At 59.5% G+C, this 13,552-nt stretch overlaps 1 protein-coding gene across 1 annotated transcript in view; it reads right to left on the bottom strand.

Moving 5' to 3' along the window:
• Positions 1-3,093: 3,093 nt before the first annotated feature.
• The window catches only part of Rbm19 (RNA binding motif protein 19), a 54,514-nt gene continuing 44,055 nt past the window's right edge, over positions 3,094-13,552 (bottom strand). The window contains exons 24-25 of the mRNA XM_090320151.1: positions 8,079-8,192; positions 3,094-3,304 (exon numbers count right to left, since the gene is read on the bottom strand). Coding sequence (XP_090176277.1) covers positions 8,095-8,192 — 98 coding nt within the window. The 3' untranslated portion in view covers positions 3,094-3,304; positions 8,079-8,094. The remainder of the gene's footprint in view (positions 3,305-8,078; positions 8,193-13,552) is intronic.

Consider the following 13,552-nt stretch of genomic DNA (forward strand, 5'->3'; position numbering starts at 1 on the left):
CGTCACCTTGTAGCTTTCTGGAAGCTTCTCTTGCCTTGCATGCTGTGCACACACATATACAAGCACACACTCAAGCTGTCCACACAAGTTGTTAGGAAAATTATTGCTTTGTGTGTGTGTGTGCGCATCACGCATGTGTGTGTGTGTGATGGGGCCTGAACTCTGGGTCTGGGCGTGGTCTGTCCCTGAGCTCTTCAGCTCAAGGCTACCACCCTACCCCTTGAGCCACAGCCCCACTTCCTGTTTTCTAGTGGTTAATTGCAGATAAGAGTCTCACATTCCTTAGTGCCCAGGCTGGCTTTGAACTGTGATCCTTAGATCTCAGCCTCCCAAGTAGCTAGGATTACAGGTGTGAGCCACCACGCCTGACTATTGTTTATTTTTTTAAACTTCTGTTTTATTTCCCCAACCTAAAACATCAAGCATGAGAAAAAGGTTTCTTACCAGGTGAAGCTCCCTCCCTCCCTCCCTCCCTCCCTCCATGTTTTGAAGGGCCCTCAGGTGTTTTGTGCTGCTAGGGGTCGTGGCTGGAGATGAACCTCAGGCTTGGGTTTGCCGGACACTGCCTGCTCTCCCTCCATGTTTAGCACCAGCGAGCCAGCACTGCTAAGGAACTAGCAGCCATTTTTGCAGACCTCCTACATCCGCCTGGATGCCAAGCAAGTCTGACGCCCTGATCAACGCGGGGTGAGGAGCACTGGGAAGAGAGGCCAGTCTCCTTGCAGGGTGGCTGCCAGGCTTTCTCCAGTAACTGCAGCTGCTCCTCTGAAGACTGGGCACCGGGGCCTAGCTGCAGGCTACTCTGTGCTGAGGAGGAAGTCGAGGCCAAGCCTGAGCGGAATTGCAGGGGCTCGGCTTTGCCAGCCCGGGGTGTTCCTAAAACCACCATGGTCCCCCTCTCCCATTTTTTTTTTCTTGAAGGGTAGAAATGACTGGTTACACTAGAGAGGAAACTTGGGTGACCACAGAGAGCAAACGGAGAAGAAAACGACACTGCGGGATGTGGTGGTCCCTCCTGTCAGGGGCCACGGGAAGGCAGGAAGCCAGTCCTGGCCAGTAGACATGGCGGACTGTGAGGCAGGGGACACGGATAGATAGGGGAGGGGGAGGGGGGCACGGCCTTCTTGGCAGGCTGGGGTGATTTGGCCTCTGTGAAGAGGTGTATGTACCCTCCTCCTCTTGCCCAGCCACACTAATCACCACTACCCTTCACTTGACCTTCACCATGTGGGTCCATCTGGAACTTTCCAGGCCCAGCACCACTGTGGCTTGGCTAAGAACAGGGCAGCTGGAACGTTCCCGGCGGTGCTCAGCTTATCTTTTGAGGTGATCTCTTGGCTGTGGATGCGCCCGGCCCCAGGGCTGAGGGTCCACCGTGGGCATTTTGGAGCCATGTCTGCCTGTGGACTGTATGTCTGCAGGGCCCTGAGGGCGCAGGAGAGGAGGCAGCATTCAGGCAGTGCTGGAGTGGCAGGGTGTCTCCTGACTCGGCTGGACCACAGTTGGTGTTGGATAGAAAAGGCAGGACTTGAACCCCCTGTTTCTGGATTCTTAGAATGGGGCTCCCACGAACATTGTACACAAGTCAGGAAACCAAGGCACCGCCTCACATCACCACCACACCTTTCCCTTCGTCTGTGGTGGGGGTGAGGGGAAGCGCGAGCTCACTGCTGAGGCCATTTCCCCTAAGTTCAGCCACTTCCGGCCGGGAGCCAGGATCCCAAGACGCCAGAGCACTGCCAGGCCGGTGCCAGTGTGAGCTGGCTCCTGAGCGCAGCCAGGCTGGCTGTGGCTGGCACAGGAGCTCCAGCTGTGCTCCAGCGCGGCCGGTCCCCACTCTGTAAGCCTTCCCTTGCTCCAGGTTTGCACCCCAACCTGCTGTGCAGGCAGGACTGAGAAGGAGGGGTGAAGAATAGCTCTGGGGGGGAGGGGGCCAGCCCACCAACTCCCCTCTCCTTCCTGGCCCACCTGAAGCAGGAGAGTCTTTCTTCTAACTACACCATGTCCTGGCAGCCAGGCTGGTTGTGGGGCATGAACTCAGGGCTTAGGCACTGTCACCGAGCTCTTTTGCTCAAAGCTAGTGGTTGACCACTTTGAGCCACAGTGCCATTTCCCGTTTCCTGGGTGGTTCACTGGAGATGAGTCACATGGACTTTGGTACTTGGGTTGGCTTTGAACCTTGATCCTCAGATCTCTGCCTCCTGAATAACTAGGATGACAGGTATAAGCCATATTCTGCCTCAGTCCCTCAGTCCCGCTCTGGAGTCCAGGGGCCTCTCAGCTTGGGGAACCTGTTCTTGTTCTGTCCAGCCTGTGACGGACAGCACAGGAGAGAATGGGAGCACAGCAGCCGGTGACAGCCCCCCCCCCAATGGTTTCTAGGCGACACAGAGTCAGCTGCGACCGGTCGCTGTCAGACAAACCCTTTCCCGTAAGACAGCAGTCCCGAGGGGAGAAGGGGCCAAGTGGGACATTTTATCAGGAGAGTACACATGTAACCAGGACTAGGGCTGAAAAGCAAAGCCTGTATTCCTGGATAGGGGATGGAGGGTAGGGTGGTGGCAGACCTCTCTGGAAATGGCTCCTGGCCCGGCTCCTACACTCCTGCCTGAGCTCGAGGGTGGGTCTCTAGAGCTGAAAAGGCATGGTGGTTTTGTATTGAGAAGTAAGAAGCCACTGCACACACAACAGGAAGGAGACCTGAATGGGAACTCCGCCTAATCCAGCAGGAACCACCTCGTGGGACCGCTTCTATTTTATTGGGATGTTTCTGTGCAGCCACTGGGGCTGGAGCCCAGGGTCTGCACATTGTCCCTTAGTTTTTGTTGTTTTGCTCAAGCTTGCACTCTAACACTTGAGCCATAGCTCCTCTTCCACCTTTTTGCTAGTTAGCTAGAAATCGGACCTGATGAACTTTCCTGCCTAGGCTGGCTTTGAACTATGATCTTCAGATCTCAGTCCCTGGGACAGCCTCGACCGCAGGCGTGACTGTGGGTGTCTGGCTTCCTTCTCACTGGGTTTCTGCTGTTGTTGATGGTGTTACTCCGTAGCCCAGGATGGTCTTGAACTTGAGCTCCACCTGCCTCTGCCTCCCCAGTGTGGGGGGATTTCAGATGCAAATGACTGTGTCCAGCCTTCCCCTGGAATCTGGAGATTCTAAGGAAGTGCAAGGAAGCCACGTGTCCTCCAGGTTGAAGATGTAGTTTGGCCCTTGGCTGGAGACCACCCCAGTGCGTGCTGGGCAGGCACACGGGCCAGAAGTCTTTGCTCTGCTCCACACATGGGGGCTGTGTTTTCCCTGGACCTAGAAAACAAGGTCAAGAGACCATGCAGTGAAGGTCTTGTTCTGTCCAGGCCTCCGGTGAATGTAGCCAGCCCTGCAGTCACCAGCCCACTGGCCCGCTAGCCCTGGGTGCTGCCTTTTTAGGCTAGTGGGAGTCAGGCAAGGGGAGGAGGCGGAGCGGCAGGATGGATCTGGGGGTAGGAACAAGGGTTTGTGCAAGCACATTTGGGGCAGGGCTCCTGCTGCAGCTCATCCAGAAGTTTGTGAATTTAATGGAAGAGAAAGTTAAGCAAAGAGGGAGAGGGAGGATGGGGAGGGAGAGGAAGGAGGGAAAGGAGGAAGGTGAGGGGGATGAGGGAAAGGAGTGTGTATGTGTGGGTTGGGGGGAGAGGTGGGCAACGCAAGAACCCATCTGGACCATGCCCCACATTAAAAATTCACCAGCCAGTGAATTTTCAAGGGATTTGTAGTAATTAGATGACAAAATGCTGGCAAATCTCAGGCTTGCCAAAGATGTTACTCAGGGGTCAAAGACTTGACACTTTCGGCTGGGTAATTTGTAAGTGTCAATCACTTGCAGCCATCAGAGAGAAGGGGAGCTCTCAGCCCTGCATTCTAAGTGAGCGGAGAAAGACTGCCCGCCTGGCCTGGCGGACACCAGCGACGTGCAGCCCGGGCTCAGGTTCTGTGCATGTGGGCAGGGACTCCACCCCACCACCCCGAAGTCTCCAACTTTTAGCTAACTTTCCCACCTCCCCCCATTTCCATCACAGCAGCGGCTTGCCAAGGGGCAGCTTCTCTCCTGTGCAAGGACAGATGGACAGGTCACATCACCCAAGCACCACCAAAGGGTGAGGCTCGACTCTGCCCTTGAGCAGGGGGGCCATTTGATGGCCCGGAGGCCTGGCTCTCCCCCGGGGAACCGCCCGGTATCCAGCCTGGGTCTTCATGCCTGTGCAGTGGGGGTCTGCTGTATCCAGGCCTGTGAGACTGTTTCAGATGCTGTGTGCTGTCTTACAGTAGCTGGGAGGATGCTTAGAAAACTGTGTTGGCAAGTGTGAAATGCTAGGATTTCCCCACCTCCATCCCCAAAACCAAACAGAGGCTTGGGAAAAAACCCACAACTCCGTAAGAGGGGTGCAGGCTGGCCCAGCCTGGGGGGGGGGGCTGACAGGTCCCCTCACATGCAGCGCGCCTCCCTGATCATGGATATTTATTTTGAGGGCAGGACTGGGGATTGAACTCAGGTAAGTGCTTTCCCATAATCCTAAGGTACCCTATTGGTTTTGAGATAGGGTCTCATTACTTTTGCCCCAAGCTGGCCTAGAACTCTGTTAAGCTTCCCTGCCTCCCATTCCTAGAATGACAGATGTGGTTCTGGGATTACAGGCGTGCACTACCATGCTTGTTTTTCTTTTGCTGGTTGTGGAGCTTGATTGAACTCAGGGCCTGGGTGCTGTCCTTGAACTCTTTTGCTCAAGGCTAGAGCTTTACCTTTTGAGCCTGAGACACTTCTGATTTTCTGGTGGTGAACTGGAGATGAGAGCCTCAAAGACTTTTCCTGCCTTGGCTGGCTTTGAATAGGATCTTCGGCTCTCAACCTGAGTAGCTAGGATTACAGGTGATCATCAGTGTCTGGCCATGTTTGACTTTTAATATTTTACGTAAGAGGAAACTGAGGCATAGCATATCCAGATAACTTTACAGGTAATTCAGCAAACCAGGGCCCTCTCCCCAGTCTCCCTAGGGGAGAAAAGGGAGGAAGAGGAGGCAGAGGGGAAACACAGGACTAACAGAAAGTGCTCAGAACTGGACCCTGGGCTCTTTTCTTGGTGACAGGGTCCTGGTGCCCTCAGACAGGGTGCTTCAGAAGTACCAAGTGCCTCAACAAGCCACACCTTCCAGGAAGGCCAGGCTCCGGCCTCAGGGGTTTCAACTGTGCGGGCTCAGGCCCAGGCGGCCAGCTCGCTGCTTGTGTGGTGACTCCATCCCCCGGGAGCTGGCGGGGCCCCTGGCTGTTGGTGACTCTGCTGCGCGCTTTCCGATTCTGGTCACATCGTGCCCACACCTGCCTGCGGCTCCTGCAGCCTCTCTCTTCCACAGACCCAGTTTGGGGCGAAAGCCGTGCTGATTAGTCAATCTGGAGCCCTCTGCCAGTGAATTACCAGGGCTCATTGATATTCATGAGCAGACAAGGAGGCCTCAGCCGGCGCCACGTGACACTGCCCAGCCTGGGAGGGCGGGGTCCGCACAGCCCAGCCACCCCAAGTGCCCAGGGGGCACCTCCAGCTGACAGAGCCCCACGCCCCGCAGCCCCTGGATGTGGGAATCCTAGATCCCACCGTGGTATGGCCATTCCGCCTGTGTGGACTGTCCCAATCTTTTGCCCCACTTCTTTCCTGCAAGGGTGGTGTTTCCCTGTCTTCCCCACTGATGCACGCTACGTTGGCATCAGTCCCTGGGCGTCTGTGAACCTGTGCCCTCTTCCCTGCCTGCCCTGTGCAGGGTCTGGTATCTGGCACAGCCAGCAGACACCTGGGGGATGAGCAGCCCAAGTCCTGTCCTGGGCCCCACGCGTGGCCAGGTCTCCCTGACCCTCTGGGGGCCTTGCGTCTCCTGTCCACAGGGGGAGGCAGAATGGTGTTAGAGGGAACCCCCACCCCGGACCCAGCAGGTGGCCCCGGCTGTAGCAGGAGTGTGGACAAACCCAGGGCAGGGAGGAAGTGAACTTGACCCAAGCCCTCCCCTGGGCCTGGGGCCGGCAGAGCGCGTTCGCTGCCTGGTAGAGTCTAGACCTCCCTCCTGCCTATGAACACAGCAGGGACAAGACACTATCCCTCCACGACCTCATCGCGGGTGGCAGGGGTGGCAGTCCTCGTGCAGACTAGAGGGAGATGGCTCACAGGAAGTGGGGTGGACCTGGAGGAGGAATAGGCGCTAAGGGGGGAGGACAAGGGACCCCAGTCTTAAGCCAGTGTCTCTCTGGATCCTTTGCCTCCATCCAGAGGAAGGGCATCCAATCAGAAAAGGAACCAGCTCTGGGATAAGGAGTTGCCCAGTCAAGATGGGCAAAGCCACTGAGTTAACCAGTGAAAGACAAGAGCCGAGGCCAGAGCTGCTGAGAAGAGAATGTCGGGCCACTGAATCCTCCATCAAACATTTTCTAAGACTAAGGACACAGCGGGGGATCAGGGTATGTGTGTATGTGTATGTGTATGTGTGTGCGTGTGCGTGTGCATGTGTGTGTGTGTAACAGGCATAGCACAGGAGCCTGCCTGCCCATGGCTTGCACAGACCCGGGACTGCTGGAGAAGCGAGGGGAATGAGCACAGAGAGGCACGCCTGTAGTTCCTGCAACAGGGGAGGCTGAGATAGGCTGGAAAAAAGAGGGAGGGAGGGAGGAGTGTCTACTGAGGCTAAGCATATCCACACAGCATCTGGAGGGAGCTAATTTTGGAGGCTGGAGTGGGCCAGGGAGCAGGTGAGCGTTGCAGTCTTTTCTTGCTAATACTGCTGGGACAAGTGACTCCCTACAGGGGACGCTCAGAGAGGGGTGGGCAGACTCTCAAGAGGGCAGGACGGGAGATGCTGGGACACACAGCACGTGCTCCATGTCTGCGAGGGAACCAAAGGGTTAAATCATTCCCATTAAAATTTAAATTTCAGCAGCGCTTGCCCATGCTCACTCTCCCTTCCCTGTCCTTTGACTGGCAACCATTTCATATTTCAATCTCGGCAGAACAAATTGAATTAGATGTTGAAACCCAGCTCGGCTCTGTTCACCAAAGCCTACGAGCCTACCCTCAGCTGATCCTGTCCTGGGTGCTTGGAGCACAGTCGGCTGCTGCCTGGACCGGTGGCAGGATGGAGGGAGGGAGGCCGGGGGTGGGGAGGTCCTGGGGCAGTTAGGGGCTGGAGGCCGGGCCACGCCGGACCTGTGGGTCTTAAGGCCTGCTGGCACACACTCTGGTGTCCACGGCTTCTGTCCTCACGCCGGGTGCCTGAATGAACCAGTGAGGACCTGGGCCTCTGGCTGTGTCCATTCCCCCATCAGTGGTGGCCCTGACTGCCCCAGGAGTGGGGGACCAGATGCATGTGACCCCCAGAGTTAAGGGACCGCTGGTGGAACCTGAGCTCGCAGGTCTCCCTCAGGCTGGCCTGTGACAGTGGCCAGCTCGGGAGCCTGGCACCCCCACAGTTGGGTCCTTACCTCCCTAGGTCTGCACTGAGGCCAGCCCCCCACCCACCATCGATCAGTGTTCCGGGGTTCACAGAGGCTCAGCTTCCCTTGGTCCCTCCAGGTCACACTGAGCATGCTCTCCTGCCACCCTCAAATGGACTACTGGTCTGACCTGCCTCTCTTCCTTGCTCTACCCACCAGGCTGAGCTTCTCGTGATGGATGCTGGGAACGAAGGAGGTCAGAAATGAGCAAGGCAAGTTTGGTCTTCTGTCCCAGATTCTGGGGAGTGAGAATGTGATGGAAGGCAAGGCTTGTCTGCCATGCGGGAAGTGCGTGCCCGTGCAGCTGGGCATGGGGTCCAGGCCACTCCTAGACCAGGCGGGGACCGGAGCCTTTCCCCGCGGAAACACAGCGCGGACCAGGCTTCACACACCAGAGGTGAGCTGCCTGGTGGCTTGGGGTGCGGCTTTCCCCCCCCCCCGGACACCAGGCAGCTCTTGGCTGTCATGCACCCCACCTGCCTGGCCAGGGGAGGAGAAGCCCACAGGTGGCAAGGCCAGGCCCTGGTCCCGAGCTTGTCCTACCTCCCCCCCCCAGGGCCCTGAGCCACGTACCTGGGGCTGTTGCCACTCACAGCAGAAGTGCCTGCTCCTCGAACTCATGCTCGCTGTCCTCCAGCTGCTCTAGGATCCCATCTAGCACCACTGACCGCTTCTTCTTCGGGGGCTCTGTGGGAGCCCGGACGGCAAGAGAGGAGGAAGGCGTGGCGAGAGGGTGGGAGGCAGCCAGAGATGGGAGGGGGAGGGAAAGGAGCGTGGGAGAGACAGGGAGGGAGAGACAACGTTAGTGTCCAGTTTCTCACCACTGGGCACTGCTGTCCCATCTTGCCCCCAAGGGCGCGTGACCTCCTCCCCGGGGACCAGTGGCTGGGCCCGGCTGGGCGAAGCTTGGGGAAATGAAGTAGACGCTGTCGCTGTTTCCTTGGAGGCTTCAGACTAAGGCTGTAGTGAGTGGCTGCAAACAGCAGGCGCTCAATACATGCGGTGCGCACAGGGGGCCCACAGGAGGCAGCGAGGGATGGAGAGCGGGGGCATCTTTGCAGAAGAGTTCTCTGAAAGGAGGCGGGCAAAGGGAGCCCAGGAGGGAGGAGACACCGTAGGGTGCGCTGCATATGACACGCTGGGCTCCAGACACCCCGCTGAGCACCTACTGTGTGCTCACTGCACCCAAGGGTGACGCATAGCCAGGAAAGGAACTTGTCCCCGCCGGGGTAGCAGGAGCTAGGGGCCTGACGCCTCGCCCTGGGCTCCAAGCTCTGCCCCGGGAGGCCTCCATGTGCAGAGCCAAGCCCCCTGGGACCCTCCGCCTGCCTGCTTCTGCCCAGGCACAGAGCCTGGGTGGACGGTGGCCTCATCTTCTCCCCCGCTAGTTCACAGGGCCGTGCCAGGCCCAGAGAGGGACCCTCAGCTCCCTTGGGGGTCCCCGCATCCACCATGGTGCTGACCTACTGGCAGATGTCACACAGATGGCCTCATGACTCTGGCCACCCTCTGGCCCCCTGGCTATGGCACCCACAGCTCCGTCTTCCCTGGGAGCTCGGCCATACTGCTTCACAGCCCTGCGGCCAGCTTCCCTGTCCCTCCTCGGGGCCCGCTGCCCCTGGTGGTGGAGCCCTGTGACACAGTCACCCCTCACCCCCACTTCAAAGCTGCTGGAATGGGGGGAGGGCGGAGCTCAGGGCAGGAGGGTGAAAGAGGGGCCACAGGTGCCTGATGGGAAACTGAGGCCCCGAGGGAGAGGAGCACCCAGCACCCTATCATGGTGGCTGGTTGGAGGATGCTGCCCGCCCCTACCTTGGCAGGGTCGGGAATGGGGGTGCATGGGACCCCAAGGGTGCGTTGGTGACCCCCGCCAGTGTGCTGGGTCCTCTGCCACCTCCTGGGAAGCCAAGCTGTTGGAATTCACAACGGGGGACTGGGTGGGGCTCACTGGCTGCTCCCCAGTGCCTGTATGCCTGGCTCAAGTCCAGGGGGGCCAGGGTTCAGACGGGAACCCCAACAGTGCCGGTCCTGAGTCACCCCCCCCTTCCACTGTGCAAGGAGCACTGCGGAGATTCAGCCACCCCTCCCCCCAGGCCCCAGCAAACAGCATCCTCACCACGCAGACATAATACGCAACCAGAGAAAGGTGGAAAACAAACCCACAGCTGCACCCGAAGATAAACAACAAGTGACTGTCACCAAACACCAACACCCAGGAAATTAACTTGACAAAAAGCTCAGCCCTCCCCCAGCAGCCCCCCAGCCCGGCCCCTCCCCCCCCACCACTTCTGCATTTCTGGAGTTTCTACCTAATGATTTTATTTTTCAATTAATTCCTTGACAGAATGCCAGACTGTGCCTCGTGTCTCATCTCTCCCTTCCCTGGCTGGCGTGCTCGTCGCCCTGGTGTGCAAGGCGGTGATGGGGAGGCAGGGCGGGTGGGGCTGGGCTGTGGAGAGGCCAGCCGGGGAGGGGAGGAGAGGCTGCAGGGAGGGCATGAGCACTGTACCAGGGAGGCTGAGGCCAGGGGACCTCTGGGGAGTGGCCTCACCTCTGAGTCAGCTTTCTGCAGTCCGCCTGTGCTGCTCTGGACAATGCACCGGGAGGTGCCTGAAAACCCAGCGCACAGGGGAAGTTGAGGCAGGACCACAGCCAGGGAGTCGGAGATGGCCTGGGCGGGACCCCGCCTCCAGAAAAGAGAAATGTGACTCTAGGTAAGATGGTCACGACCGGGCCCAGCCCGCAGCGGGCACCCTGGGGCCCCAGTGGCCTCTCTCCCTTTCCAACAACAGGGCAGCAATGCCAGCCCAGGCACACCTGCCATCTGCCCAGGGGCAGCGAGGGCTCAGCTCCAGGATGACCCTCGACAGGGCAGCAAGGGGACATGCAGCTAAGGCAGACGCGTCCCACGTCTCCAGAGCTGACTCAGGGTGCCCCCTGCCCCCTACAGTGGGGTCTGCTCCCCAGGCCCCCCCTCTCCTTTCCATTTCCTGAGGCCAGGTTGGGTGCCCATGGAGACTCAGGTGGGAGAGGACAGCGCCCCTCCACACCGTGGAACCCGCTTTTCACGAACGGCAGGATCTGCATCCCTGTCCCCCTGAGGGAAGAGGCCATGGGCCAGCCCTGGGCCCCGGAGCCAGGAAAGCTGGCTCCTCCTGGAGACTTGGAGTCTGGAAGGGGCAGGTGTCTGCCAGGCCTGTCTGCCAGGGAGGGGAGCCCAGGGTGGCTGCAGCAAATCCGTATCAAGCCACACCACCCTTTATAGTCATATCTCACATAGGGCCCCTAGTTTGGAGCGGGGTTGTCCTGGGCCACCAGCTTCCCAACCTCTGCCCGCTGAGGGGTAAGGGTCACAGCCCTGGTTTTTAAGGACAGGTCAGAATCCGAATTTCCTAAGAAGAATAATGATCCCTTGGAACCGCTTCCTATTCACATCTTGTGGGTAAAACGCCTGGGCTGGCCCGTGCAGCACCTGCTCTATCCTCTCCCCTCTCCGTCCACGACATCCCACTGGGTCCACATGTGGCTGAAACAGACCCTGTCGGTTTCCTGTAGCTTTCTCTTGGCCACATTCCACTCCTGACCACGCCTGGAGGGAAGCCCACCCTCCTGCCAGCCACATTCCCAGCCCTCGTCCAATTGTGGCTGGGCCCCTACCCCTCCCACGCCACCCCGAGTCCCCCCCGTCAGTGTAATTCCGAGATCGATGCGGAGGAGCAGGCGATGGCCCTGCACAGCTGGCTTCCCGTTAGCCCTGGCGGGGCTTCCCGGCCTCGTGCGCCGGCTGAGTGAAATGTTTGCAGAAGGCAGGGAACACAAGTCAATAACAATTTCTCTGGATTGGGAGGAAGCACCTCCTCGCACGCGCGCTCTCGGACAGCGGCTCCTGGGGGAGGCCCCGCAAGGGGAGGACGGAGACCCGGGGCTGGGGATGCTCGCCGAGTCGCTGAGAGCTTCTGGGGAGCCTGGCCATGGGGCGCCTGCGCAGGGCACGGGGCTGGGCCAGGCCTCTGCACTGGCCGGGACACCTCCTTTCCTGTCCAGGTGGGTCCTGGGGCTGGGCTCGACCCTCAAGCCTCCCGATGTGGTCGTGGCTGGCGTCACAGGGCCACTGCCTGTTGCCCAAGCTGCCTTTCCACGTTTAAAATCCGAGACCCCCTCTGCCTCACACCTGTGACCCTCCTGCCTCGGCTTACCCAGAGTAGAGACTTGCCCTCGGGATGGGAGGAGAAACCAAGTCAGCACCTCGAAGGACCTGGAACATTCTAGATGCCTAACAAGCCACCTGATGATGGCACCAATCAGGTTCTCAGTGGGACTCCCTTACCCCCCGACAGTCACAGGGCCCACGGGCAGAAGGGCCGCAACGGCACCTGTGAACCTGCAGCTGTCTGGAGAGGCGCTGTATCCCCTCCCAAGAGAAGTTGCACTCTGAGCCTTGGGCTGGGGCCCAGGGGTCGGCCTCCTTCCCTGTAGGCAGGGATCGAGCGCTTTCTGCAGGCTTGGCTCTCCATCTCCACCCCTGCCAGGCCTGGCCAGGCCTGCAGCAGGCGGGAGAAGGCGCTGCCAGCCACTTGCCCATGCCTGTCATGCTTGCACTCCCGGCTCTGGAGGTGAAAGGTAACAGTCGCTAACCACAGCCCGTCAGGCCTGCGCAGCTGGAATAAGACAACGCAAGGAGACAGAGCCATGCTCTTGGCCAAATAAAAGCCTGTTTGCCCGGCCTCCCTGGCTGTGAGTGCTTAAGACCGAGGGCTTGGCGGCTGATTTCCTCCGTGCCATTATGTTCTCTCGGCTGCTTGCGGAGACCTGCGGCCTGCGGGGCCCTGAAAGCCTGGCGGTGCTGCGACCCTGCTGGGCTGTAACACGCTCGGGAAGAAAGGGACGCAGCCAGTGGCAGACTTCCCTCTCTCTCCCCCTCTCTCCCCTCCTTGCTCTCTTTTCACATGCCACAGACGAGGCGCGGGGCCACAGGCTGCAGAGGAGAAATGTGATTCTTGGCCAGGGAAGGGAGGGGGAGGCAGAAGGTGGGGAAGGACGGGCAGGGGAGGCCATCCCGGGAGATGGCAGCCTCGAGTCTCCCTTCCCAAAGCGCCTGTGTGGCTATCTCTTGGCCAACTCCAGGCAACTTTTACGACTTCTGGTGTCAGACAGAGATGGCACCCCTGATTATGCAAGAGAGTGGGCAGGAAAACTTGCTTCCTCAGCCGGGAGGGGCGGTGAGTTCTGTGGGGCTTGGCACCCTGCCCTGCCCTCTGCGTGTACCTGCCGTCAGCGGGGCTGGACCGCAGATGGGCCTTTGGACGTGCGTAGTGCTGATGGCAAGAGCCGGGCACTAGAACAACCCAGCTTTATCCCGATCCCTTGGGGACCCTGGGGGCAGAAGGCTGGTCCCAGGGGCGCAGGTGAGTTTGGAGTGAAGCTTAGCCCTCCGATGACACACAGCAAGGTGTCATCTGGGACCAAAGACCCATTCTGGGTAGACCGGGTCCAGCTGCATCCCGGCCTTGCCACCCTTGACCCCCCCAGTCCCAGAGATTTGCTCTTGGGACCCAGTGGTACCAGTGAGCTTGCTGCCAGGCCCCGCGGGGCACCAGCGTGGACACTGCCATCCATGCTGTGGCCCTCACTCCAGGAAGCCTTTGCGGTGACCATGCCCATCATCAGTGGACATAGCACCTTCGTGGCACAGCTCGGGGGGCGTGGGCTGGGGCTGGGCATGGAGCCCGCCTGCCCTCGGGGGCTGCCAGGGCCCTGGGCGCTCTCAACAATGCAGATTTCAACACAAATGAGCGAGGCATTTTTCCCCACAAGGAAAGAGCAGAGGGAGAAAGGCCCGGGCAGGGATTGGGGGGCACAGGGCCAGTGGCCTATTGTGAGCATTTAGAACTCCAGACAAAGGCGAGCGACTGGGGTCAGGGCCTGGGGTGCCCGGGGCTGGCTCTGTATGGCATTCCCGATGGCAGTGGTTCCCACCGAGGACCCGAGCAGTTCCCAAGCCCCTGGGGTGTGCGCCCTGGCTGGCAGAGCCATCGCCCCCAGGACAG

This window comes from Megascapheus bottae, chromosome 28, assembly GCF_031878675.1.
Source record: "Megascapheus bottae isolate mThoBot1 chromosome 28, mThoBot2.hap1, whole genome shotgun sequence".
Classification (NCBI taxonomy): domain Eukaryota; kingdom Metazoa; phylum Chordata; class Mammalia; order Rodentia; family Geomyidae; genus Megascapheus; species Megascapheus bottae.